Genomic DNA, 24,921 nt, shown 5'->3' on the forward strand with positions numbered 1-24,921 from the left:
CAGAGGAGAGCTCAATCTGGGGTTAAAAAACATGTTTGTGTTGGTTTTGGAGAGCTTTCCCCAGAGGCCTGGCAAAAGCACCACCCAGTAATAATAGAGGGGGCAGTTCTCCTCTGGCCTTATCTCCCTTTAAAGGGTGACTAATACATTAGGAGGGATTTTAGGATTAAAGAGCTCCTAAAGGGGTAGAGACCCACTTCTAGCAGATGCCCAGTAAGTGTTTAGTTTGAGGATAGCAATGCTGCAGTGAAAACTTACAAAGCTTTATTAAGCCTCAGGTTTAAGTACATGCAGTGATGCACAGAAGGCTTATCAACTCCCTTGGACAGCCACTCAGGGACCCTATGAATGTTTTTTGGTAAAAGCACATTCTATATTAAGTTAATTAGCCTGATATATGAAAAGGTCAGATTAAGAGGATGTTGCTTTGACTTGGCTCTGCAGCACTCATGAAATGATCTTCAGTTCAGGTTTGGATTCTTCTAGGGCTCTTAGTTCATCATCCATTTCAGAACTCCAAAAAATGTCATACAAACTAAACCAAAACAAAAAGGCAAGATGGTTTAGTGAGCATCTTGGCTGTTAAGGAAAGAGAAGGCAAAAAGGCACACAAATCACCTTCGGGAAAGATCACCTAACAGGAAGGGCCCCAGCTAGACTGCATCGTCCGGTCCAGCAGCCAATAACATGCCCGTGTTATCTCTCCCCAGCCATCACCACTGCATGCTTGTTGGGCCCCAGACACTTAGGCGGATTGAGCCACTAAGTCATGTCCCTTGGAAGGGACAGGGAGTTTCTGTAACATGCAAACAGTGTTTGATTCTCTCCGGGGTGACCAGCTGCCTTTTGGAGGCCCTCCCCAGAGCAGTCCCTGCTTGCTGCCCATCCCTTATCTCCCCGGAGCTTGCTGCCTGCCAGAGGGAACGTAAGCAAAACCAGCAATGTCACTCACATTAACTGCTGCAACTTGCAGTTTGGATTCCTCAGGGCTTCGCAAATCTTCCTCATGCCTTCATCTTCCAGAGTGTTGTAGCTCAGGTCCAGCTCAGTAAGGCACTGTTTGGCAACCATGATCGTGGCGAGAGTCGGGCAGCAGGCCGCTGTGAGATCGCAGTTACCCAGCCTGCAGGGGAAGAGAGGCCAACGCAGTGAGTGCCGGCTCTTAGCCGAGCAGCCCAAACTCGGGCAACGGGCAGGAATATCCCTGGTGCAGACCAGGGAGTCTCATTAGGCTGTTATCTGGGAGACTTCTGCAGGGGCTAGTGTGTGGTTTTCACATGGAGGATATGCTTTGAAGACGGCAGTCTTGGTGACCGATGGACACCTGAGGACGTCTTCCCTAAAGCTAAACAGCGCGTGGCTGCCTGGGGGAGAAGGAAGCCTAAGATGATAGTCCCAATTTCAACATCATGCTTGTGAAGATAATGCAATGAATCTAGCAAGTTGACAGTATCTAATATTTCTCATAATACAACACGTATTTTGCCACTGTGTCTTCAGAAGGCTATGTAAGAGAGAAAAGCCAGAGGCCTCGAATATAGAGTGCACTAATTGGAGTCCGCAAGAGATGCGTTTAAGAGAACGTAAGGAGGAGAGAACATGGTGGAGGGAAGGGAAGAGCAGAATGACTAAATGCCCCAGCGTTACCATGTAGCAGCCCAGCACCTGAGCAGTAAGGATAGAGTGGGCAAATGGAACAGGAGGAAAGGGGAAGAAAGGGCTTATTTTTAAACAGTCTTGTGTCACTCGGAGCGCCCTAATCTAAGGGAATGGCACATCTTTCCCTAATTCAGGGGCTGAGAACCCACTATCCTATATTCCTATATACACTGCTACGGCAGAAGGATGAGGTGGAGGAGACTAAACATTAGTAGCGACGGATTCCCTCAAGCTGTTTAAAGCAAGAGAGGGAGCGAAGCAGTGACTGGGGAAACGGTGGACTATTGTTTCTGATGGTACTTATGGTATAGTTATAAAGTAATTTGAAGTTTATTACTCTTGAGATGGACATGTACACCAATTTATGCAAACCATTTCTATGAACAAGGCAACTGAGGCCTCTCGGTTAAGAACAAGTGGCTTTAGTTGGTCAGCAAAAAATATCCTTCTGGGCAGAGGCGTCAAGTCTTACCTATGTCTCCCTGGACCCATCCATTCAACTTACTGATTGCACTAGAGCACTGGAGTGCAGCTCTAGGCTTCTGACAGGAATTAATGTGTTAGAGCAGGACTACTGCTTTCTCTCTTTCAGTATGTCGTCTGAAAGAGGCTCCCTGAGCAAGTTCAGAGAAGGATGCAGAAAACTCTTCAGTAAGCTGTTTGCAGAACAGGCTTTCCCAAAGCAAGCTCCTTCCAGCCTGCCTGCACTTTACTTTAGATCCTGAAGGTATGCTGCACTATGAACTTCCAGCTCTGCCCCAGGAGAGAGCCTCTGGAAGGCTCTCAATCACCACTGCACTGGTGACAGGCTGTACCTGCAAGGGAGCATGACTGACAGCCTATGCAGTTGTATCAGGCAGTTGTGGCTTCTAGATGGGATTGGTCTGGGTAAACGTTAATTTGTGGCATGAATTGTCTCTTGTATGGAGAGAAAAAAAAAAAAAAACAACCTATGCTACCGCCTATCGCTATCCTTCTCTGCCTGTTGTTCTTGGAAGGGCAACACATCAATAGATGAGAAGCCCTCTGAGGGTGCACCTTACCATAGGGACTGGATGTTGCAATTCGGGTGCAGCAGCCCTTCACGCATGAGTTCGACGCCTGCATCCCCCAGCTTGTTCTCGCCGATATGCAGTACTTTCAGGTGTTTGTTCACGCTGAGAGCAGAGCTGACTGCCTTACAGCAAGCAGTCGTGAGCCCACACTCTCTAATCCTGTAAGGCAAGAATAAAGTGAGAACTCCAGGGACCTAGAGAATATCAACCACTGCTCACTTTTTCATGTTGGCCTCACAGGAGCCGAGCCAGTGAGAACAAACTGAAGCCTTTCCACAATCACAATTCTTCTCTCATCCCCTCTGTCCAGCCTGGTCCTTTCCAAGCATCCCTTCTCCTACTGTTTACATTTAGGATGCCCGCCTCGGAGAACGCATCGAGGAAGGACAGCTGCCCCTAAGGGATAAGAGCAGACTCTCGGTCAGAGATGAAATGTGCTGCTCTTGCAGTCACCTTAGCTCCACCATTCACCCTCAGGGCACCTCGCAGATTCCCAAGCTACTGGAGGCAGGGGAAGAACCCAGATGTGGGAGTTGAACTTGCAATGTAGGAAAATTTGTGTCACTTGTTCCAAGTTCTCCGTGAAAGGACAGTTCTCTCCAGACCGTGTTATACCAGACCATCGCAATCTAAAAGGTAACACTGTCAGTAGAGAGGCTGCTGAGAAAGATTTATGTTGCTGGAGTCATCTTTGGTTAGATTTAGACCGTGAAGTGGGCACCACAGGTTTCAGTGCTGACTTTTTTCAGTCCTTCTGAGAAGCAGCAATTGTACATTTAATTAACTGCCAAAGAGACTGCTTTTTTGCTTAGGGTTACAGCTTTTCATTGAAGGAGTTTCCTTCCTTTCTCTTTCAGAAGGAAAACCTGTACCTCAAGATACAGTACTTGAAACACAAGCTTTCCAGTTTTGGCATATCAATGGGAGAGCTTGGATTCCAGGAAAGAACCTGAGATATCTGATCACAGTATTCACTTTGCTATTGCATGACACCTTTTAAATGTCTTGCACAGAATCTCTAAGTTGCTTGTTGTGGCACAACAAAATATATTAGATGAAAGCTTTTAAAGTGATGTTTGGTTCCCTATTGCTTATAGCAAGATGACTCTGGGGCGGATTTTCAAAGCATCTTGGAGTTCAGAAATACAAATCCCCTTAAGATCTGTACATCTTTTAGGTAACAATCTGCATGAGCTGTCTGTGGGATCCTCACAACTGAGGATTTACTTGGTGGGCCTTACTTCAACTTTATCTTTCTCTGGCAAGGTCTCAAAAGAGGGCAGTGGAGATGTGAAACCTCATAGCAGCTCACCATAGCTCCTGGAGTTCAGCTTTGGGATCCTTGAGTGCCTGACACAGCATTTCCATGCCTGAGTCTCTCAGGTTGTTGTCTATCAGACTTATCTCTATGAGAGTCTCTTTTGTACTGATGACTCTGGAGAGATCTTTACAGCCAGCACTTGTGAGATCACAGTCCCATAACCTGCAGGGAAAAACAAAATATTATTTTCCCCCAATAATTACTTATATCAGAAAACAGAGTCCTCTTTTAGTGTTCTCAAGTTCTGGTTTTAGCATCTCAGTTTGTTCTTCTACGCTTTAAGAAACCCACTCACGTATCACAGCACGGAGTTTTCTCTGGCTTTCTCCTTACTTTCCATCCTTCACCCTGGAAGTTCTGTTTTTAGCACACAGAATACAAACATGCAACTCTGGACACCTCAACAGGAATACAGGGCATTGCCATCAAACTTTCATCCACCCTCTCCCCAGAATTTGATCCAAGTGGTTTCAGTGCTGTCCAGCCGGCTCATATGGAAAGGCATAGCGTCCTCCGCTTTTGTTCTGAGCGGTAACTTATCTGGGGTAGAGATATCCCTGTTTCACTAGGGGCTGTAACTGAGAAACTTGCTTACCAGTTAGGAACAGACCAGCAATATAACGTGGATAGCTCAGAGGGATTTAAACGTTAAGATTTTAAACTCTGCCTTCCCTTACCATAGCTTCTGAATTTTACAGTTGGGATGCAGCAGTCCTTGACACAGCAGAGCCAGACCAGAGTCCCCGATCTTGTTATCCCCCACGGACAGATCTATCAGGGATGACTTGTTACTGAGGACAGCGCTAATATCCCGACAACTGTCGCTGGTTATTCCACAGTTCTCCAGGCTGCAGAAATAAGCATAGTTTGAGTTGTGTCTCTGGACATGCAGTATTGGTCGCAGTCCACCACCCCGAGTTCAGACTGAGAAAGGGCTATGGGATGGTTTCTTGCTGCAAACCAGTGCCGCTCAGCTGGATGTTGCTAGAGCTCTGCAAGGCTAAGAGATGAGTCAGATATCCCAGCAGGGCTCTGAGGCAATATACCTCTCCTGTAGTCCATGAGGCTATAGTGTGCTTTAAATCCAACCTATTATTCATATACATTCATGCAAGGATTGCTTTTTCAACTCTGCTTTTATATTGACTGTCCTTTTTAAGAGGAACTCTTGGATGGATCACTTAGTGAGTCCCTGGCAGCCACAAGCCAAACTGGCACTTGAGGAATGAAGGGACCAGTGGCTGCTGCAGAGCCCTGGAGCCTCCACGCAGCTGGACCCGGCTCCACAGAGATATGCAAGGCAGGCTCTGCAGTCTGTGCTCCTCCGGCCAGGCTGGGCTGAAGCTGCAGTATGTGGGCAAGATAAGCTGAATCGTGTTTCTGCCCTAAGCCCTTCCAGAGGCTTTACCCCAACCAAGCGGTGAAGACCAGCCTCTTGTTTTGAAGACAAATATGGATCTGAATAAAAATACCCAACTGGCTGGCAACTCAGGGCATAAGAGCTAGAGCCGCTGCCTGCGAGCACTCCTCTGCTCTCAGATCCTAGTGAGTCATCACTCCTTGTAATTGCAACTTTAACCTGGGGCACATGCTCACACTGTATCAGCAGATGTAAGAGTGAACTCAAAATCACATGCTTAAAAATCCTCAAAGCCCCAGAAGTCTGAGCCAGCTAAAAGCCATCCTAAATTTTAAAGCATCCCTGACATCAAATGTTCCTGTTTTATGCATGGCAGGAATAGCAGCAGGATTAGCTGCAGTTAGAGATGACTAGCTCTTCCTTACTGTAGTAGCTCTAAGTCGCATCTTGCCTCCACCAGTCCCCGGCACAGCTGCTTTACAGCTGTATCTCCCAGTGTGTTGTTACTTAGGCTGAGCTCCTTCAGGGTGGGCTTGGTTTGCAGAGCAGCATTGAGAGCTTCCACGATATCAGCTGTGAGTTCGCAATATTCCAGCCTGCAAGGAGAAAGGAAGTCCAGGGAAAAAACAACCATCTACTATATCCTGCTACTTGCATGACATGAACTACGCAAAGCGTGCGTTAGCCAGGGCAGCAAACATGCCATTTGGGCCTATGAATTGAGACCAGACAATACATGAAAATAAAGATAACCGTAAGCAGACTTTAGCCACTAGTTCTTAACAGCATCTCCCTGTTCATTTCAGAGGGCAGGATTTCTTAAACTGGACCTCAGGGGACCCATGCAAGACTAATCGCTTACTCCACTTTTACGCTGGTCCTTCTCTAAAGCAACGCAGAGGTTTTCTTAGAACCTATGAATGAGTCTTGAATTGCAACACAAGGCACAACCCTCACTACTGGGCCTTCTCGACAGGAGCTGTACTTTGCTAGTTGGAGACCGTTGGTAGACTCAGGTCCAGCTCAGCCATAAAACAAGCACCAAGCGCAGCAGAATCACACTTCTCCTTGGAGTCTGGGAGGTCTTGCATTAACAGTTGCTGTTGCCAGGTGGGCTAAGTAAGGCCTACAGGAACAGAGGCTGAGCTCTTACCAATCCTCTGGGCCCACTAACATGAATAAGTACGACCCGCATTCAGATAAAACAGGAAGAAGTCCACTTCTGGCAGCCGCACTCCTGCTTGTCTCAAGGTCGAGACGAGAAGAGAGAAGCGTGAGCTGTCCAATGACTGAAGAAAAGCATTTTCCAGGAAAGCACCAAGACAACCAGCAACTACTTACTGCAACGTCTGTAGCTTGCAGTTGGGGTTCATGAGCCCTTGACACAAAACCTTTACGCCAGCGGTTCCAAGTCTGTTATCACCCACGTGCAGCTCTGTCAGCGAGGGCTGCGCACTGAGGACAGAGCGGAGAGTCTCGCAGCTGGCACTCGTTAGATTGCAGTTTTGCAGCCTGCAGGAGAGAAGGAACATGGGTGAGAGAATTGCATCCCCAGAATTCGCGGAGGCTCTTCTCAAAGTTGTGCATCTGCTGAGGTTTGGCTTTGGAAAGACACTGTGGTACCAACAGTAGCTTGTTCTTAGCCCTCTGCAGAGCAGTATTTCCAGGTAAGTACTCTTACTTTACAGGTGTCCCAAAATATTTCATGAGCTAATGTCATTCCTGTAGCACTAAAAGTGGCTCCTGTATTTCTTTAAGATTAATTGCTCATATAGCATCTCTAGGAGAAGGATCCTCCCTACATTAAATAGCAACACAACTGCTTTATAGCAGTGTTTTAATCAATGTGAGGCTTATCTCAGAGAGAAAGCAAGGGCATTTTACAATTTCTTGGCCCCCCAGAGAGGTGATCCAGAGCAGCTAAAAGTAAAAAACTAGGTCAAACTGGCTTAAATCCCTGGATGTCATGTAGAAGCTTTGTGGTATATTGCAGGAGAGATCTATGAAGCAGGTGATCCTTCAGTGCTCTGGCTGAGAGAAGTTGCGTAGGAAGCGTGATAGTATTGCTATGAGGTGTTTAGAGTTAACAGACATGACTTCTTGTAACGGAGAAGTGTTGTGCGTGGTGGCAGTAAATGTGGCTTGGTTTTGATTGCTTTTTTTCCTAAGACACCTTACCGGAGCCCCAAAACGGACAAACATGAATGTGTTCCTATAGAAATGAAACAGCCTAACTCAGGAGAGAGCGAGCTCTAAATGTTACTTGAGGCGCTGGAGAAGTTTGGGCCTTAGGACAAGCTCTGCGAAAAATGACTTGTGTTACTCTTGTAGTACCGCTTATCAGCTATTTCTTGAAGGCTTATCTCAGAGATGCAGTTTGACTTTTATGAGGCAGTGTCATGAGAAGACTAGACCCACCTCAGGGGTTAGAGGACTCCATCCTGCAGAAGAGATTCTAGACAGAGGAGGCAGCATCTCCTTGAGGGTCTCTGAAGAGCAGAGGTAGCAACCACTGGCCCTGACTAAAGCTCTGGCAGGCATGGCTGGGCTTGCTGAGGGAAGCCCGTGGGGAGCTACCTCGAGTGCTGTAATCTGGCTTTGGTGCCTCTGCAAAAAGTGCTGGCCTGAGCCAAATCTCAGATCTGACTGCTGCCCAACTGAGAAGAGTTGCAGCAGAGCAACTCTGGTAGTCTGCAGAAAGACTGACAGCTCTTGAAATGCTAAGAGCTCACGAGAAAACCCCTTTGCTTGGCCGCTAGAGAAAGGAGTAAGCGAACAGCTAGACCACTAAACCTTGTGCTAGTAACTGGCAGAAGAGATTTCTGGAAAATGCACTGGGCAGTGGGGGAAGAGAGATTTGTGAAAACGTCAGGTATGTGCTCATGGCCGAGTGGGGCCTTCTGTGGTCTTCCTCTTGTTTAAACAGGCCTAGAGAGTTAATCCAACTGTCTGTGGCTGGGCAAGATTAGCTACCTCCTCTAAAGAAAGTCTTGAGGAACTCTTAGCTTGGCTGGGAAAACCCTACCTCTCCTCCTCTTCGTGCTAGAGGACAAAAAGCAGATATTGGAGTCTTCCAGTAAATACACTGGCTACATAAAAGCTTCTGGGGTTTTCTGATCATCTGACCTAGGTTATTGCTGACATACGCTTGTGTGGCTCTGCTACTAGGATCACATACTGGCTTGCCTTGTGACTTCACCTGCAGCACACTGAAAGCACATTAAACAAAACCACTAGAGCAAGACGATCAGTGAAGTTTTACCATAATTTCTGCAAGTTACAGCTTGGCATCAGCAACCCTTTACACAGGTATTCCACGCCTGCATCTCCCAGCTCATTGTTGTTCAGCTTCAGCTCTGTGAGGGACGGATTCGTATTAATGACAGAGGAGAGATCCTTGCAGTTGCTACTAGAGAGATTGCAGTCGTCCAGCCTGAAAGAGAAGGAAAGGGGAAGTGCGTTAGTCCCGAGTTTGCTCGTTCTCTCTAGCTGAAGCACTCTCCGTGAAAGTGAAGTGGGTGATTTATGCCTCCTTAGTTCCTGGAACGCCTCTGTATGTACGTGTGTGGTCTATTAGGCAACGTACAGCCCAGTCCGCTAATCTGAAGAGGCAGAAGAAAGGCTCTCTCTGCAGGGCTCTGGTACAGGAGGCGCTGGAGGGCAATCCCACCAGCTGCAGACCTCTACCGCGCCGTGCAGAAGACGGCAAGTGACTCAAGTCTTTCCCCCAGCAGGGCTTTAATCCGAGGATGCATCTTCATTTAGATTTTCCTAGCGACAAACTATCCAGTGTCTGAAGCGACGTCCATCTGAGGCCCAGAGGGCAATTTATAGGCTGTCAGACTGGTTATGCGCTAAGACTAGATAAACTGGGTCTCCAGCCAGGCTTCCCAATGCCAGAGACACCCACTGGCAATTGGTTCTCATACAAGTGAGTCATGTGGCCTTCGTGGCCTCTCTCTAGTATAACTTTCAATATGCGGCAGATTTGCAGTGTGATAGGGGCTTCTCATACTCCTAGTCAGGATTTTTTTAGGTGCTGCTAAATTGCGAGGGGGGCAGAGGGAAGACGTCAAATTGGAAGGAGAGTTAAGGAAAGGAGTGGAAGCCAGGGACAGGGCAGGAGAGGCAGGGAAGGGTACATACAGTGAGGCAGAGAAGACACAAGGAGAAGGAAGATGTCCTGCGGAACCTGCCAGCCTCAGGCACAGTCACAGCCAGGACTGCCAGAAGTAGTCTGTGCCAGGTCATTTCTCCTCAGACACCAGGATGAAAACTGAGGATTTCGTAGGCTTCTCCCTCCTGAGAAGGCTTCTCCTTCCCTCCTTCCAGCAACAATACGATTGTGTTTAACACCTTTCAACATTAGGTGGAACAAACCCTGCTGTAGCTGCTCTCATCCGCTATGTCTTGAGCAGCCCAGCCTCTGCTCAGGGAACAGCCATCCCGGTTGTGGGCACACTGCCTTCTGGTACCCAAGGCAGACCTTGGGAGGTCAAGGTGAGGCCCATGAATTTTGCCTGCAGAAGGCTCCTTTGCAAAACAAAAATAAGAAACCTGCAACACGCCTGACCTCCTCCAAGTCATCGCTGGCTTGGTGTGGCCTGTCTTCTCCAGCCCAAGCAGGAGGATGGGAGACCATAGGGTGTGAATTCCCAGCCGGACATTGGGGAAGAGTGCTGAACCGACTCTTGCCAACAGTCCTACCCCGCCCTACAGCTTGCACTCCGGGATACGGTTCCCTCACGCTGGCTTGCTCAACACACAAGGCAGGTACTTTTGTAAGGCTGAGAGGGGAATTAAAAGATGAGGGCTTGTGTATGTGGCTTGTGCACAAGTTTTAAATAACAGTCAGTTGGCCACATCTGACCTGCAGCCCAGAGAGTGTGTTCCTCTCTTGAGGGATCTTAACTGCAGACAAGGACAGAAGTTCCAAAACGGTGGTCAAATATTTAGATAACCAATGAAGACCTAGCTGGGTGGGTAGGCCATACCATAACAGCATCGTTAGTTCATGCCCAAGGATGCTTATCTCCGTAGGAAAAAACCTTGAAAGTTTGTGTTTTTTCTTTTTTTAAATTCACTTTCTGGAAAAAAAATAGGTGGTATTGTCCCTGCTACCAAGGAAATTCTAAGTCACAGTTCAACAATACCGAGTCTTGCTACTAAAATGTATTCTGTCTTTTATCTCTTCTCACAGGAGAAAAACAACTGAAGTATTGCTTAGAAGAGACTACATGCAGCTAGTTACTACCTGATGGTTTTGCAGGATTTCATGGTGGAAAGAAGTTCAGCCCATCTAGATGGGTTCATCTCCTCGCACTGGATGTCAAGTTCCATTTTGAAAGTGGAGGTAAGATCTGAAAATGTAAAACCAAATTGTTACTTTTCCATGGAATGAGAAGCAAGCGCAGCAGCCCTCCTCGAACCCACTGGCAGCTTTCAAGCAGCTGAATTATAGCTCTTAGGCACAAGTTATAGCATGCAAAGGGGACAGATTGTGTCTTTTCAGCATCGGCTTGCTGCAAGCACCGCTTGTATTCAGCAATGCTAGAGTGTTGTCCGGGCCTCCGCAAGGCCCTTCCCTGGTAGGCAAAAAGTACACGTATCCTAGAGAGATATTGCAGCAGCTTGTTATCGGAAGGCTGCTTGCACAAGAGTACGATGCTCCCTTTCCCTCTACAAGGGAACTTAAGCAGAATGGGCTTTTTAGAGGCAACAGTGCTATTCTCTTAGTGTTGTAGTGCTTTGAGCCACGCAGCCACTGAGTATTAACAGACGGCACATCTGATATGACTGTGGGATCTCAAGCTATACTTAAAAATTAGGATTTTTTTTTTGAGAGAATAAGGGGTGGGAGAAGACGATTATGAGAACTGCCTGGGCTCGGATTACCCGTCAGGTTGGCCAAAGCCAGGATACTGACAGGGAAAGATCTATTGTGGGGACCAGAAAGGTGCAACTCCCCAGAGCATCAGCCTGCATCAGATCCCCCCCGATTAAATCAGGCTAATGAGTAACGCTGTTTGAGGCACTTTCAGATGCAGTCACATACTGTGCAGGGTCCACGTGCATAGTCCACGTTTCAAAATGCAACCATTAGAATAGCTTACAGAAGTCAGGCTTTGGCAATTCTTTCATAATCACAAAATACGTGCTTACATATGAGGAGCAGAACTTACGGGAGCTTAAGATGTTCCTCCATGTTTTGCTATTTAGACTTTAAAAAGTCACTCTAGTTGGGCAAGCCTAAATAGAGAGGATCTGGAAAGCAGGGATTTTTTGCTGTGCAGTCAAACTGCACTTCTGAACTATCTATACACAGTGCCTTACAGAGCAGCTACAGATAAATATGCATAAGAATATGCCAAGGCCAATAGCTGAGCTCTAGTCTGAGTCTCGCAGTCCAGCTGTCTGATCCGTTTACCCTCCGGTACTGTCGGGGTCAGCAGGGCTGCTCGGCCCCGCTGCAATAGTCCGTACTCAACCAAGCAGCAAACACGCCAGCCATCGTTCTGGTTTGGCAATGTTTTAAAGCACCGTGCTTACAAGTACAGCAGCGATTTGGGCCTTCAGGGACCCCGCTCTATACCAGCAGAGGAGACCCTCTCTAGAGCAGCGCTAAGCAATGTTATTTACGCTGCTACTTCAGCTACATCCACAGCAGGGGCTGCCGCTGTTAAGAACAGAGAGGGCTAGTGCGGATCCTTCCCAGGAAGGGCAGATAAAAGGGTATGGATGGTATCAAAGCCAGGGCCCCAGTAGGTGATGAAATGCAGTCTTGGGTGACTCGGCCTTGCTAACATGACTCAAACCAGAGGATATTTGTTGTTTTTTTTTTTTTTAAATCACATTGGAATGAGTCAGAAAAAGCAGGCGTTACTGACTGCAGTTCAGCACTAGCTTTCCCCCCGCAATTATCAGCAAGAAGTATGTATAAAAGCCAGGGATCGCAAACTAGGCTTTTCCTAAAGGTGAGTTTGGCAGCAAAGCTCATGTCGGGTATCGTCCGCAGCGAGCACAACAAATCCCTCAGCCGCGCTAGGGGAGCCAGGAAGCGGGTCGTTAGTCTAAGTCCTGCACACGTGCCACCGTCTCTGCGTGCGAGGAGGAAGACGACGATGTATACTCAATCTTAAAACCCATGCAAGAAAGGCAGACCGCTCCAGGATATCAGGTAGAACTGGTGTATGCACTTGGCCTCTCTCCTTTCAAAAATGAACAGCTGAAGGAAAGTGCTGTTCGAAGTCATGGTTCGTGTTCGCTGCCTGTCCGCGCCTGACCCCCGCACGGAAAAGGGCTTGAATAATTCGGCGTTAAAAAATCGCTGCCTACCCAAAACAGTGAGAAAACAGCACCGGGGAAAATAATTACATCATTTCGCAAACACCTCCCAAGTTTACTCTCTCTGCGTTTTTTTTTTTTTTTTGTTTCACCTTCCTGAGATCAAAAAGCTTTGGGTTTTGTTTTTTTTTTTTTTTTTTGTGGGGGGGGGGGGGGTGGCTGTTTTTATCCTGAGCTCTTCCTCTTTCTGCAAACTGAGGACAGGGCCAGCTCGGGAGCAGCGGCCTCGCTGAGCGCCAGCCGGCCCTTCCTGCAACCCTGGCGGTTCCTCTCCTAGCCTCGCCGCTACGGGGAACTGCCGTCTTCCGATAGAGAAGACGCTAGACTGCCGTTAAGACTTAATTCCAAGTCTCTAGATGTTGTCTAGATTAGCTAGGTTTTCCGCAACTTGTCTAGCCCCCCCCCCGCCGCCCCGAGGCAGGTCCGGCCTGGCGCTTGCGGGGCAGACGGGCCGCCCAGGCCCGCCGGCACCTCATGGCAGCAGCGGAGGAATCAGCGCGCAAGCTAAGCCTTCGCCCTTCCCCGCGCCGCTTTGCATCGCTTAACTTGCGTCGGCTTTTCTACTTCCCGTGTTTCTTCATATTTCACCCTCCCCTCCGCGATATTTCTTCCTCATGGTCAGATTTATGGCTTCCCCCTTAACCCCTGTTATTTTCCCCGTCGCGCCGCCCCCGGAAACATCCCCCCCCCCCGCCCACTGCCCAGCACCGGCTCGGAGGTGCCGCGCCGCCCCCCCCCGGCCCCGGCCCCGGCCCCGGCCCGGGTAGCGCCCTCCTACCGCCGCCGCGGCCTCTGCCCGCCGAGGAGCCGCCGCCGCCCGCCGCGCTCCGCTCCGCTCCGCTCCGCCCCGCGCCGCGCTCCGCCCCGGCTCGCCCCCCGCAGGCCGGGCTGGCACCGCTGCTGCCGGCCCCCTCCAGCGGCGCTGGGGTTGGCGCGGGGGGCGGGCCGGAGCGTGGCGGGTTTCGGCGGCCGGCCCAGCGCGGTCAGCCCAAGCGCTTGTTTGCCCGGCCGGCTGATCTGCCTTTCCCAGCGAAAGCCGCCCGTGCGGGAAGCTGACGAGGCTCCTTCGCCTTTCAGCTCTCTGCCAGCTCAGGGCCTTGTCCCGGCTTGGGGTTGGCGGAGGGGGGGAGGGAGGATTTCTGCCTCCCTCCCCACCCAGAACAAACTTCCCTGTCCCCAGTAAAACGCTGCAGCCGTTCCACTGTAGCCTCCCTCGCTTTCCGCTGGGGCCAGCTGGAAGGGCCTGCAAAGCCCCTCTCTCCGTCCCTCCGTGACGGTTTTCTCCCCTCGCTCCTTCCCTTAGCGCGACGCAGACGGGAAGCGCCTCGCCGGTGTAAAGGGCTACCCTGAGCTCTTCCCTGCTGCTCGAAACGAAGCCCTGAGAGCAGTGGCGGGCAGGTGGGTAGGAGTCTCGCTGCCTCGATGACCGCTGTTATTGTTGCCCTCCTCGGGCTTCCCTAAAGCTGCTGCGCCCAAACCAACTGAAACCAGTTAAGGGAGGCTTTCCTGCCGCATCCATCCTGCCGCAGGAGCGACGGTGCCAGAGCATGACTGACTGGAACATATTTGTCATCACCCGAGTTTGCTTCCTCTTCCAGCTGCTGGCTACTCCCTTTCTCGCTTTTTTTCTCTAATAATTTTACCCCTGGAAAAAGCTCCTTTGGACTTTCACAGGGCAGAGCAGAGAGAGGCTTTGAGGTACCGAGAGCTTTCTAGACTACAGTCCGGGTCCCCGAAGAAAAAACCTTTGTTTCTCCCCCACTGTCTTCTTAAAAATCCCCCATCCCCATCTTTCTGGCGCACACAACAGCTCGCCGATTGATCGCAACCAGCCGTCCCCTCCGAAGCAGCCTCCGCGCTTCAAAATTGTTCCCTGTTCCTCCCCTGGTAAGCAAAAAGGAAAGTTCAGCGAGTTTAAGGGTCAGGGTTTGTCTCCGATACATACCTTTTTCTTCACGGCTCTCTGCAAAGGGAGCGACTAGGACAGAGCTAACTCCTTCCTGCCGTGGTTACTGCGTAACCTCGGCTGCTGTACTCATGGTGCCTGCTAGAGGGAGAAAAATATTTTTGTGATTGTGATTGCTTCTTTTTTTTCCTCCCAGTGTGGTTTTTCAGTGATTCATGAATCCGATTCTTGAATTCTTTTGGGCTCCGGAAAGGACAGTTGAACAGTTGTGGTGCAAATTTGTAAGACTGATGGTGACTATATACCAGACGCAGTCGCGCCTGGGTTAGTGACGATGCCAAGAGCCGGCGCAAACTTCCCCCCAAAACCGCTGATGTCAGAGGCAGCTTTAATTCCCTTTCCCTGGTCGTGTAGACACTTGCCAGCCCTTAGCCTAGAGCAAAGGAGTAGTCGCTATTGAAGGAGCCATCTGAAAATGAGGTCAGCGCAGCGTTAAAACGTAGACGAAGGTGCCCGAATACACGCTTGGGTTTGGAAAGGCTTTTCTCATGCAGCCCCTGTGCTGACCGCATGAGGACCACTGCTCAGTCGGCTTCTTTGAATGCGTGTGATCTGTGTGCCTGTTTTTCTCTAAAAGTTTGGGAGCTGCCTGCTCTGAATGTGCCTCGCTGCCGTCTCACCCAGATGCGCGGTTAACCCCCAGGCCGGGCCAGGCACGGGCAGCTCCCCGCTCCCACGCACCAGCTGGGCTGGCTCACGCTGCTGTCTAGCTTAGCGGGGAAGAGTCCTCCCCAGACAACCTGGCTTGCGCCTCCCTAAAACTACCCTCTCCGTTGATCCCCGCGTCCCCAGCAAGCAGGGCCCCCTGCTTCTCATTCCTGTACCTCCTCCTCCCAAACTCCTACTAGCGCTTTACCTAATCCTTCCCCTCCCTGGGGAGTAGCTTGCCTTTTGTAAAGCTGAATCGCATGCTAATTGCAGTAACCTCATTTCTTCCCCTGTCCTCACCAGCGAGAAGATTAATTAATGTTTCAATAGACTACAAGCAAAAAGGAGGCAGAAGACAGACTCCATTCTTCTCTCCTGCTGTTGCTGCCTCTAGAAGAAGAGACGGTGGAGCAGGCCGTGAACCAACCTTTGTCCCGTCGTGGGGGGAGAGCTCCATAATGGCTGCAAGAAGAGGCTGTTTGTTGCTGCCATCTGCGCCTCGGAGCCGTGCTTCACACCTGGCTGCCCCTTTGGCCTGCTAGTTTGAGTTCATTAACTTCCTCCAGGGGCGAGGAGAAAGCAGCTGCACGAAGGAACGTCCCAGCGGAGACAGCTCCACGTGAGTATGATAACTTACTGTCATTAGCACAGCGAGGCAGCGACCCTGTCTTGGGCTCGTTTCTCAGCCTTTTGCCTTCGCGTCCCACTCCCGAGCTCGTTCAGCTTGTGACGTGAGGCCCGTTTGTCTTTTTGACAGTCTCACTGGGTCCTTCCTTGAAAGAGGACTCAGGCTGTACTAGCTGTTTTCCTCCCCAGTTGCCTTTGTTTTGCTCGTGCCAGAGGAGATGGGAAGGTGGCACAAGCTCCTGGCCTCAGGGCTGGCCAAGTGCTCCGGGGCAGGCGGGGATGGGGTGGGATGCTGCGCCTGATGAGGGTGACTGCTATTCTTGGTTGGTGTGATGCTTTCAGGAGGACTGAGTGTTAGCAAGAGGTTGCAGCAGACCGCCTAGCCTTATAGGTAGTTGGAAATCAAATGCCTGTCATTCATCCCTGTGCACAGCACGGAGAGAGCTGAGAACACAGAGCAGTACAGAATCACTGGAAATATTCACTGCAGGAGCTCTACTGGCTCAGCTATCCATGAACCAACCAACCAACCAGCCAATATTCACGTGAGCGTGAGGGACGAACCAGTCTTCAGCGCCCAGGAATGGTGTTCCCTGTCTGCCTGGGCCAAGGGGCTCACACTTTCAACTCAAGCATCCCCTGCCCCCAGTTTCTCCAGCTGGTCCGTGGCTGACGTCTGTGACTATTCCTATTTTTCCACCTGCCTCCTTCAGTTTTTCACTTTTTTTTTTTTCTTCTCCACTTTCACCCAGTCCTGCTGCCTCTCCAGATTAGGCCGTTGCCATTCCTGCCTCCTCTTCTTCCTCAGAGCCTGCCTTCGCCAGCCTCCCACCGGCACAGCCAGCTAACTCTGTGCTCAATCCAACATCGAAGGTACCGTTTCTTGTCAAGGTCGCTCAAATTTGTCCCCTTTAGAGTCTCCCCAGCCCAGCTCCCTCCCCTGCTCTCCTGCCAGCCCTGTTGCTCACACTCAGAGCTGTCAGGTCTCCCGAATTAGGTCTCGCAATGGCGTTTAACGCCATGGGGAAGGAGGGAGGCTCAAAGGAGCTGTGCATTTGGCTCCCAGCAGGGCCTCAGCGGTGTCGGCCTTGCCACCTCTGCTCACAGAAACAGTTTAATGTTTTTTAAAAAGTTTAAGTAAAGACATTACCCTTTTCAGGGCAGGGACAGATCTTTCCTTAACTTGACCGTGTGATGCCCATCGGCAAACTCGGTAAATAGATACAGTGGTGGCAGTCGTAATACCTCGTTCGTAAGCTCCGTTTGTTGCACCCTGAGCCCCTGTTTCGCCTCTTTTTTGATCCCGTGGCACTTCCTCACTCTGTCGTGTTGTCCTTTCCCTGCCTGCGACCCGTTTGTTGGAGGATGTGTGTGACTGTGGAAGTAGGGCTTCGTGGAGCCCCAGCATCTGCGGAGCCAGGGTGGAAAATCTGACGCTGCGGATTAGCTGATGCCGTGGTAGGAAAAAAAAAAGGGGGGTCGGGAAGGAGACACCACTAGTATATGGCTGGGACCTGCGAGGGGGCTTACAGAGCCTCCCGAGCAAATGCAGGCAGACGCTCGCACGGGCTTGCATGCGTGTGCACACGCACATGTGGTTGCGCTGCGCTCCGCCAGCTAATTGTAGATTCCCACAAGAAAGCCATCGGAGAAGGATTTTTAGCCGTTCTGATGTGGCCGTCTTGCAAAGCTGGTCTCTTTGTTTCGTTTCGTTTCTTTTCTTTTTTTTTTTTGGTTCAGGAATCATTATAATGAGATAATGCTGTGATTGTATCCCTAATATTTTGTCACTGGAAGCTGCGTACACATTTCCCTCCCTTAGTCATCCCCGGAGCAGTTGGCGCAAAGAGAATTGCCGTTTCTAGATGTGTTAGTCGACAAGAGCGGATAGGTTGCACCGAACTCAATACCGAGTACAGAAAAAATACACTCAGAGGAATTTTTCAGATAAAATTGCCAAGACAGGCAACAAAAACCACCGCCGTTGCTCCTTGCGTCCAGCATGCCATGAGCAGCTGGGCTGCACCGCTAAGGAAGCCGGTGCTTCCCCAGGGCGTGGGGCTGGCTCCCGGCACCCAGCTCCCAGCACCCAGCAGGGGCAAGGCTTCCCCTCTGGGTGCGCTACCCAGCTTTGCCATTTCTTTTGCAGCAAGTTACTTCTGCCTGAAGCCCTGGGAGTTGTTCCCTGCTAGTCTGCAGAGGGCGACGCAGCCTCAGTTTGGCTTTCCAATTTTCTCTGGTGCCGAGGCTTCCACTGGGCACGGAGGTTTTGCCAGGACTTGGGGCTTGAGATGGATGACTGGCTCTGGCTGAGTTATTAAAAGCTAGCAGGGAAAATGGGAGAACCAAGCCCATAAACACAAACTTACTTCTCGGTAGCGTCTCTTCGTGGAGGCTGCGTAGCAGCTGAGGAAATAGGAGACTGGAAAGGATCTCGCTTTCCCATTAAAAGCCTGCTGCATACGAATACCAGAATCATTTGTATAAACTTTGAAGACCAGCGTAGCGACAGCTGGTTATTTCATGTGTGTGTTTGGCAATCAAAAGCCCGAGTATAAATCAGCTTTGAAAGCTCAGCATGAAAACCTCAAGCTAAAAAAAAACCCGAAACCCCAGACTCATCTGGTTTTCGGACTCCGGTTTGCCTGTCACCATTGCCGTTTTCTGGAAAGGACAGACAGATCTCCACTACCTACTGGAGAATTAATGGATACTCAAACTTTCACTTTGGAAAAGTCATTGCATCCTCTCTTAAAAACAGTTGTTGTTTGTGCTGTTCCAACCAAATCCCGGTTCACTGGGAATTGTTCGATTTAAATGGCTGTGCTGCTTAAAAAGAAGAGTACTGGGATTATACGGATTTTTAAAGAGCGTGGTTACAGTCTGCAGGAGTTATAGTGTAAAACGGACATTACTGCTGAGCCGGGGCTTTGGCACAGATGTAGACACATGAAAAGACCGTAGCTGCGTAGCACTGCCCTACAAAATTGCTGCACGTGAGCTTGATTCTGACAAAAACCAAGGTGTCGGCATTTATTCTTTGTTAAAAACAAACGACTTGGTGTAGCGAAGGCTTCTTGCTCTTTCTGACGAAATGGTTTAGTCACAGAACGCCGCAGAAGAGTTGAGTTAGTTTGAGAAGCGCCCACTGATGTTTTCCTTAGGTCCAGCGCGGTGGTCTAACGAAAACGCGGTGAATTCCCCTGGGCTTTGAGAGCGCGGGCGCCGCGCCAGGTCTCTTCCTCTGGCCTGTGTCTCCAACGCTGTTTTTAGTCGCGGCGATGCCCGTAGCAGAGCTCTAAATGAAACGGTTGGCTCAGCTGGAGGACTGTGGGTGCGAATGGTCTGCAAGTTAAAACCTGCCGTTTGTCGTAGCAAGTCACCCGAAAGGGGATTCCCTGGGGTATGTAACTGGGGAAAGTGCACAGGCCTGGTTGGCACCCTCAGTTTCCAAGTCTGCTCGTGACTCGGATGAAAACCCAGCGGGAGCGTATTTGTAGAGGGTGTTTCTTCGTGATACACTAGCTGCGTCTATGAAAAGTTAAGCTTCGGTTTCAAAATCTGTTCCCCCTTTTCCTTTAAAATAAGCCAGTCTTCCCTACGGCTTGTTCCAGTAGAATGACGACGGTACTCCCAGACGTGAAGAATTTGAATGTTTGGCCAAACTTTTGAGCTGGATTAATTCACTGAGCAAAGGGGGCGTTTTTAATCTTGCTGATTGTTAATCTTGACCAAACGGTGCGTTTGTCGGTGGTCTACTTGAGCTATTTTGATTCCTTCTCGAATTTAGCAAAGCCAAATGAGTGTTTTGGGCTCTGTCAGTGGCTCCCAGGAGAGGCAAACTCGGAGGCCTCAGCGAGGGACTGGATCCTCCCGGTCCTGGAGGCGGCGAGCGAGGGAGCGCTGAGGCTGGAGCTGGCCTGAGAAACACGAGTGCTGGAAACGCTGGTGTGGGAAACGCTCCCGTGGGCTGTGGCCCGCAGGTACGGAAAGGCTGTTTGCCATTGCAGGGCTTTGTCTGATGGTTGGTGAGAAAGCAAAAGGCAGTGCTGCGTGTAAAGCAAAACAAAAAGAAACCTTCTGCTTATTTTATCCAGGAGTTAAGCAAATGCCTCTTTAAGAATTGCCCTGACCGAAAGCAGGGGAGGGAAGAAGAGAAATAATGAAAGCAAAAGGCGTGGAGAATGCGGGCATCGATCCCGCTACCTCTCGCATGCTAAGCGAGCGCTCTACCATTTGAGCTAATTCCCCCCTGCGAGAGCTTTATTCTCGCTGCGGCCCCTATTCTCTTCTCGCGAGACGCCGGGTCGGGAACTACATGTCCCATGCGACCCCGCGCGGAGCCACCGCGGTGACCACCGCGCCTGCGCGGGGCGCGCCCGCCGGGGATTGGCGGCGGCGCGCCCGCCGCGCCGGGGCCGGCTGTTGGAGCGCGCGCGCGCGCGCCGGAGGATGCGCGCCGGCGCCGGGAGCTCCCGCCCGCCCGGCGCCTCGCGGTAAGGAGCTGGCGGGGACCCCGGCCCGGCCCCGCCGCCCGCCCGACCTGCTGGGCACGGCGGCGTGGGGAGGGTGCGTGGAAAAGCACCGGCGGCGGGTTGCCCGGGGCTGCGTGCGTGGAGGAGCGGGGGGTTGCCCGAGGCTGCGTGCATGCGGAGAGTGAGGGGTTGCCCGGGGCTGCGTGCGTGGAGGAGCGGGGGGTTGCAAGGCTGCGTGCATGCGGAGAGTGAGGGGTTGCCCGGGGCTGCGTGCGTGGGGGAGCGGGGGGTTGCAAGGCTGCGTGCATGCGGAGAGTGAGGGGTTGCCCGGGGCTGCGTGCGTGGGGGAGCGGGGGGTTGCAAGGCTGCGTGCGTGCGGAGAGTGAGGGGTTGCCCGGGGCTGCGTGCGTGGGGGAGCGGGGGGTTGCAAGGCTGCGTGCATGGGGGGCCGCGCGTGCCGAGGGGGGCCGCGCGTGCCGGCTCGCGGGCGGGGCTGCGGCCGTTGGCGGCGACGGCGCCGACGGGGCTGCGCTGAGGTAAAACCCCTCCAGCGTCCTTCTCCCTTGCTGCCGGGGGAGAGCGGGGACAGCGGGGCCCCCGGGGAACCGGCCCCTCCATGACCGGGGCTGTTGTTGGGCTCGGCGCTTTTGTCGGGTGAGGCAGGTCTGCTCCGTGGGGTCGTCCCGTCGGCGGCCGCGGAGCCCCTCACCGCGGGGAGGGCGGCCGAGTCGGGCCGTGCCCGTTTGATCCGTCACCCTGTAGGATTCAGGGCGCTCTCTGCTCAGTCCCGCGCCTTTCCCAAGGGGTTTTTCTTCGTCCTTCCTCTCAGGTTCAGGGGTTTTATTTACTTATTTATTTATTTTTTCCTGGGTGCGTTTTCTCAGCTAGCGTTGTCCAGGCTGTGACCTTCTGCTGCGGTGCTGATATACATCAACGCCTTTCCGATTGAAAATGAGGTTTTTAAAATTATTTATTTATTTTCCTGGGCAGGTTTTAGTCTCTGTATGAGCTCTACCCCTTGCAGAGTTTTCTTAATAGCTTCTCTGAATAGTGTTTTATCCAAACTACTTGAAAGTTTAAGTTTTCTCCCCTTTTGTCCTTTTTTAATGAACTAATGTGTTGCACCTTACTTTAAAGGGTCTGAAAAGCATGATCTCAGCTTTTTCAGAAGCCGTCTTGGCTTTCTTGTCTCATTTTCATAACTGTGAGCTTCCTTCTTGTTTTTCAGCCGAAGGAAGATTGGCCAACAAGCATGTTCAGAAAGCCATGTTTATCTTTTTTTTTTTTTTTTGACACTAAATAAACATGCAGCCACACCCATGCACACATTTCTCAGCAATATAATTTCTTATCTAGCTGCTTCTTTCTGTTGATACCCAGAAGCCAGGTGATGCTTGAGAGCGTCTCCTGCTGCCTAAGCACACCTGCCTTAGATGTGAGTAGTAACCTTTCTCCGGCTCAGTTTTACGCAGCTTTGGTTCAACTCCATAGAGCTGGAAGAAACGCTTCCCGCTGTGTGTCAGCTGCCTTTTGCATTGATCTTCCCAGATGAGATGTTTCATGTCCCTGATGTTATTTGTGGCCTTTCCTGTCCCACAGCAGTCTGCCTGCCTGAATTGTGCAAATTGAGCGCATGCAGGACACTGGGGCAAGAGGGAGCTGTCGGGATTAGCCTGGCTTTACCAGCCCCATCCACGATCTCCCTCGTTCACTCCTTGAGTGATTTAATAACTGGGTTGTTCCTGAGGATCTTTTCTCGAAGCAAAACCACTGTTTTCCTTTTTTTTTTTTTTTTTTTTTTTTTTTTTTTTTTTTTTTTTTTTTTTTTTTTTTAGAATTAAGAAATGCTAGGCTCTATGGCCCTTTTCAGTGAAGTGACTAAATTACCCTGAAGAGTGTGCGTTAAGGTTGTTCAGTGACTGAAAGCCTGTTCACTCCTTCGCGGTCATGCTGGAGTAGCTCCTGTGCTTTCCTTTCCTGCCTCTTAATCACAAGAGCGAGTTGCGCAGCTCCCACAGCTCAAGCTGGTGCAAGGGCATGTCTACCCTGTGCAATTAAAGATTCCCCTTGCTATCTTTTCCTTGCTTTGGCAGTGCTGTGCTCCTGGGTTTGCGTTCCTGGGGATAAGGCAGGAGTTGAAACTCAGCTATGCTTGCGCTCAGTCGAGAATCCACTCCTTTATAGCACTGATGCAGGCAAAAATCTTTTGAGTGCTATTGAGTCTCCATTTTCTCCTTAACTTCCCTGTCCTTGGCAGGGAAGTCCTCTTGCAGGTGACCAGAAAAAGCCCATCCGGCGAGCAGCTCTGTGCCAGGAGCAGCCCCTACGATGCTGAAGTCACAGCAGTGTCAGTGCAGCTTTGCAGTGCGGGCGCTTGCTGGATCCCCTTTTGGTTTCGATGGCCTTTGGTGCTCCTGATCATCTGCGTTATGGGCAGTGCAGCGATGGTTTAAGGGAGTGGTTCGTGCCATGCTGTAAATCTCTCAAAGTGGTTGTGTGACAGCTTTTGTGTGACGGAAAGTGGTCTCCTAGCAAGATTATGTCCCGTGGTGCTTGTGTGGAGGTTAGTGATCGTGGCTGTTCTGCCACCATACGCTTTGGGATGGATGCTCCGCGTTTTACATAGCGATGGGTATTTTGGAAAAAAAAAAATCTGCTTGCTCTGTAATTTTGAGGTGGTCGGGTGCACTCCTCACGCGGGGGTTTGCTTTCCTGCCTCGGCATCCAGTGATTAAAAGCAGACAGGTGCGGATTCGGGAAACACCCTGCCTTTCTAAGTCGCTATTTGAGTAGCAGCCTTACTCCTCCAGGACTGCGACCCGTAGGATTATTAATCCTGTCAGTTAGCCTGTCCTCACTCTGCGCTAACTCACTGTATTATCCGCTCGGTTCCTGCGCGTGTCTTCATCCTTTGTACTGGAGGAGAGCTAAATTGGATTGAGAGAGAATTGGCAAGAGGCCTGGATATTCCTCGAAAGATATTGATTGTCCTGGACAGTTCATGTTTGTTTCTTTTGTTTCCCGGCTCTCGTCACGGGGTCAGCAGCTCGTTAGGGTAGCAGCTCACTAGAGGACCGAAAAACAGCGAAGGCCTTGCAGACCAAGGCTGGACTGGTGCCATCCCAAGCCGTTTCTTTGGGAACTGTTAAGTCTGAAGCAGCCGGCCTGGTAATTCTATTAATGGGAACCCAGTGCAAGAGAGAGAAATGTAACCCCGGGATAAAACAAACACTTGGACTTGAGCTGAGAGGCTTTGCTGGCTTTCGAGGGTGCGCTGCTGTGAGTAACCTACCCTTATCTTACCCACAAATGGTACGTGAAGTGGGTATGTCAGCATAAAGACTGGACAGTGACAAAAATTTGCTGCTAAATCTGCGTGTGAAGAAATCCTTAAGTCTAAAACCGTACTCCTTTTGGAGCCCAGCAGTCTCTTAGTAATGGTTTCCACAAATGAGCTTCCCGCATAACTCTTGACGTGCAGAACAACCCAGAGCTGAGCTCCTGGCTGATTCTGGAGACAGCTCCCATGGGCTCTTATGGCCAGAATGAGCTCTTTGTGTATAATCAGTGTGGAGCAAATAGCACAGAAATGGTGCTGTGTATATATCAAACCGGAGTGAAGGCTTGCAAGCACATAAGAGCTCTCCACCAAAATTGCAGTAGCTGCCAGCACAAGCTCCTCCATGTTTTTTTGTGGTATGGCTCGCACTTGAATTCAGAGATTACTCTCTTGGCCCGTCACTTTCCCAGTTTGATTTTTTGCAGACCACATCTTCCTGTTTGCTGTTGTATAATGCTCTTGTGGCAACATCAGCATGTCTTGCATTGAGAAGGAATGGTTAATTGGGATATTTTTAGCTGTCCTTGTGGTTTGGATCCTGGAAATTAGGCACAGAAGCCTGCATCGTTTAACCATTGAGCTTTATGCAGAGAGGCACAGTCTGTGAATCGGAGCTTCCCTGACTGCAGCTGAGCCCATGGACTGCTTAGGAGCAAGCACTTCAGGCGGGACAGGAATTTACTGTGCCGGTAGGTACCGGCTACTTCAAAATTCAACAAATGAAGTGCTTGCCCTGGCCTCTCAGAGCTCAGCGCAGAATTTTCCTTTCAGGAAACTAGTTGGCTTCAGCCCAAGGAAAAAAATGTCCTTGAGGCTTTTGGTACTCCTATGGAGGAGCCCTGAGAGTAGCAAATTCTGCATCGTGAGCTATTGCCTCTTCTGCTGTGCCATCAGATTGAGCAGGGTGCAAGCGCGGGGCAGTGTTGCTGGGGATGCGCAGCTCCTGTGGGCCCCGATTGTGCCAGCTTTGCCCATGTCTGTTAGTACAAACGTAGTCTCTTTACTGCCCGAGGCCCCGCTGGCATCCTGACAGCGGAACTAAAGCCAGCTTGCTCCCAAATGCTGGTTTGTTAATGTATTCAGCAGCTAGCCGATTCCTTCTCTGCTGTGAGAGGCAGGGCGGCAG

The 24,921-nt window shown here is 50.7% G+C and overlaps 2 protein-coding genes across 13 annotated transcripts in view; one reads left to right on the forward strand and one right to left on the reverse strand.

The window, feature by feature from the left end:
* Positions 1-4: 4 nt before the first annotated feature.
* RNH1 (ribonuclease/angiogenin inhibitor 1) lies at positions 5-15,323 on the reverse strand. 3 transcript variants are annotated; one of them, XM_009674364.2, is made up of 10 exons: positions 14,685-15,323; positions 10,650-10,755; positions 8,658-8,828; positions 6,737-6,907; positions 5,821-5,991; positions 4,713-4,883; positions 4,027-4,197; positions 2,703-2,873; positions 953-1,123; positions 5-535 (listed from the first exon to the last, which is right to left on the reverse strand). In XM_009674364.2, exons 2-10 carry the CDS (start codon positions 10,733-10,735, stop codon positions 448-450), a joined length of 1,371 nt encoding a protein of 456 aa, XP_009672659.1. In that variant the 5' UTR covers positions 10,736-10,755; positions 14,685-15,323; the 3' UTR covers positions 5-447. The 3 variants fall into 3 exon arrangements, with proteins under 3 accessions (XP_009672659.1, XP_068800771.1, XP_068800772.1); XM_068944670.1 differs by lacking the exon at positions 14,685-15,323 and adding an exon at positions 13,518-13,600; XM_068944671.1 differs by lacking the exon at positions 14,685-15,323 and adding an exon at positions 13,285-13,306.
* LOC104143713 (USP6 N-terminal-like protein) overlaps positions 10,802-24,921 on the forward strand; it is a 117,443-nt gene continuing 103,323 nt past the window's right edge. The window contains exons 1-3 of one of the 10 annotated variants that reach the window (XM_068944648.1): positions 10,802-12,572; positions 15,657-15,972; positions 16,733-16,853. The gene's annotated coding sequence lies outside the window, so the exon portion shown is untranslated. Of the gene's footprint in view, positions 12,573-13,779; positions 14,138-15,656; positions 15,973-16,732; positions 16,854-20,377; positions 20,477-21,339; positions 21,412-22,712; positions 23,019-24,921 lie in introns of those variants that run through there. The other 9 variants (XM_068944647.1, XM_068944651.1, XM_009674368.2 and 6 more) reach the window with 9 other exon arrangements.

This window comes from Struthio camelus, chromosome 5, assembly GCF_040807025.1.
Source record: "Struthio camelus isolate bStrCam1 chromosome 5, bStrCam1.hap1, whole genome shotgun sequence".
Taxonomy (NCBI): domain Eukaryota; kingdom Metazoa; phylum Chordata; class Aves; order Struthioniformes; family Struthionidae; genus Struthio; species Struthio camelus.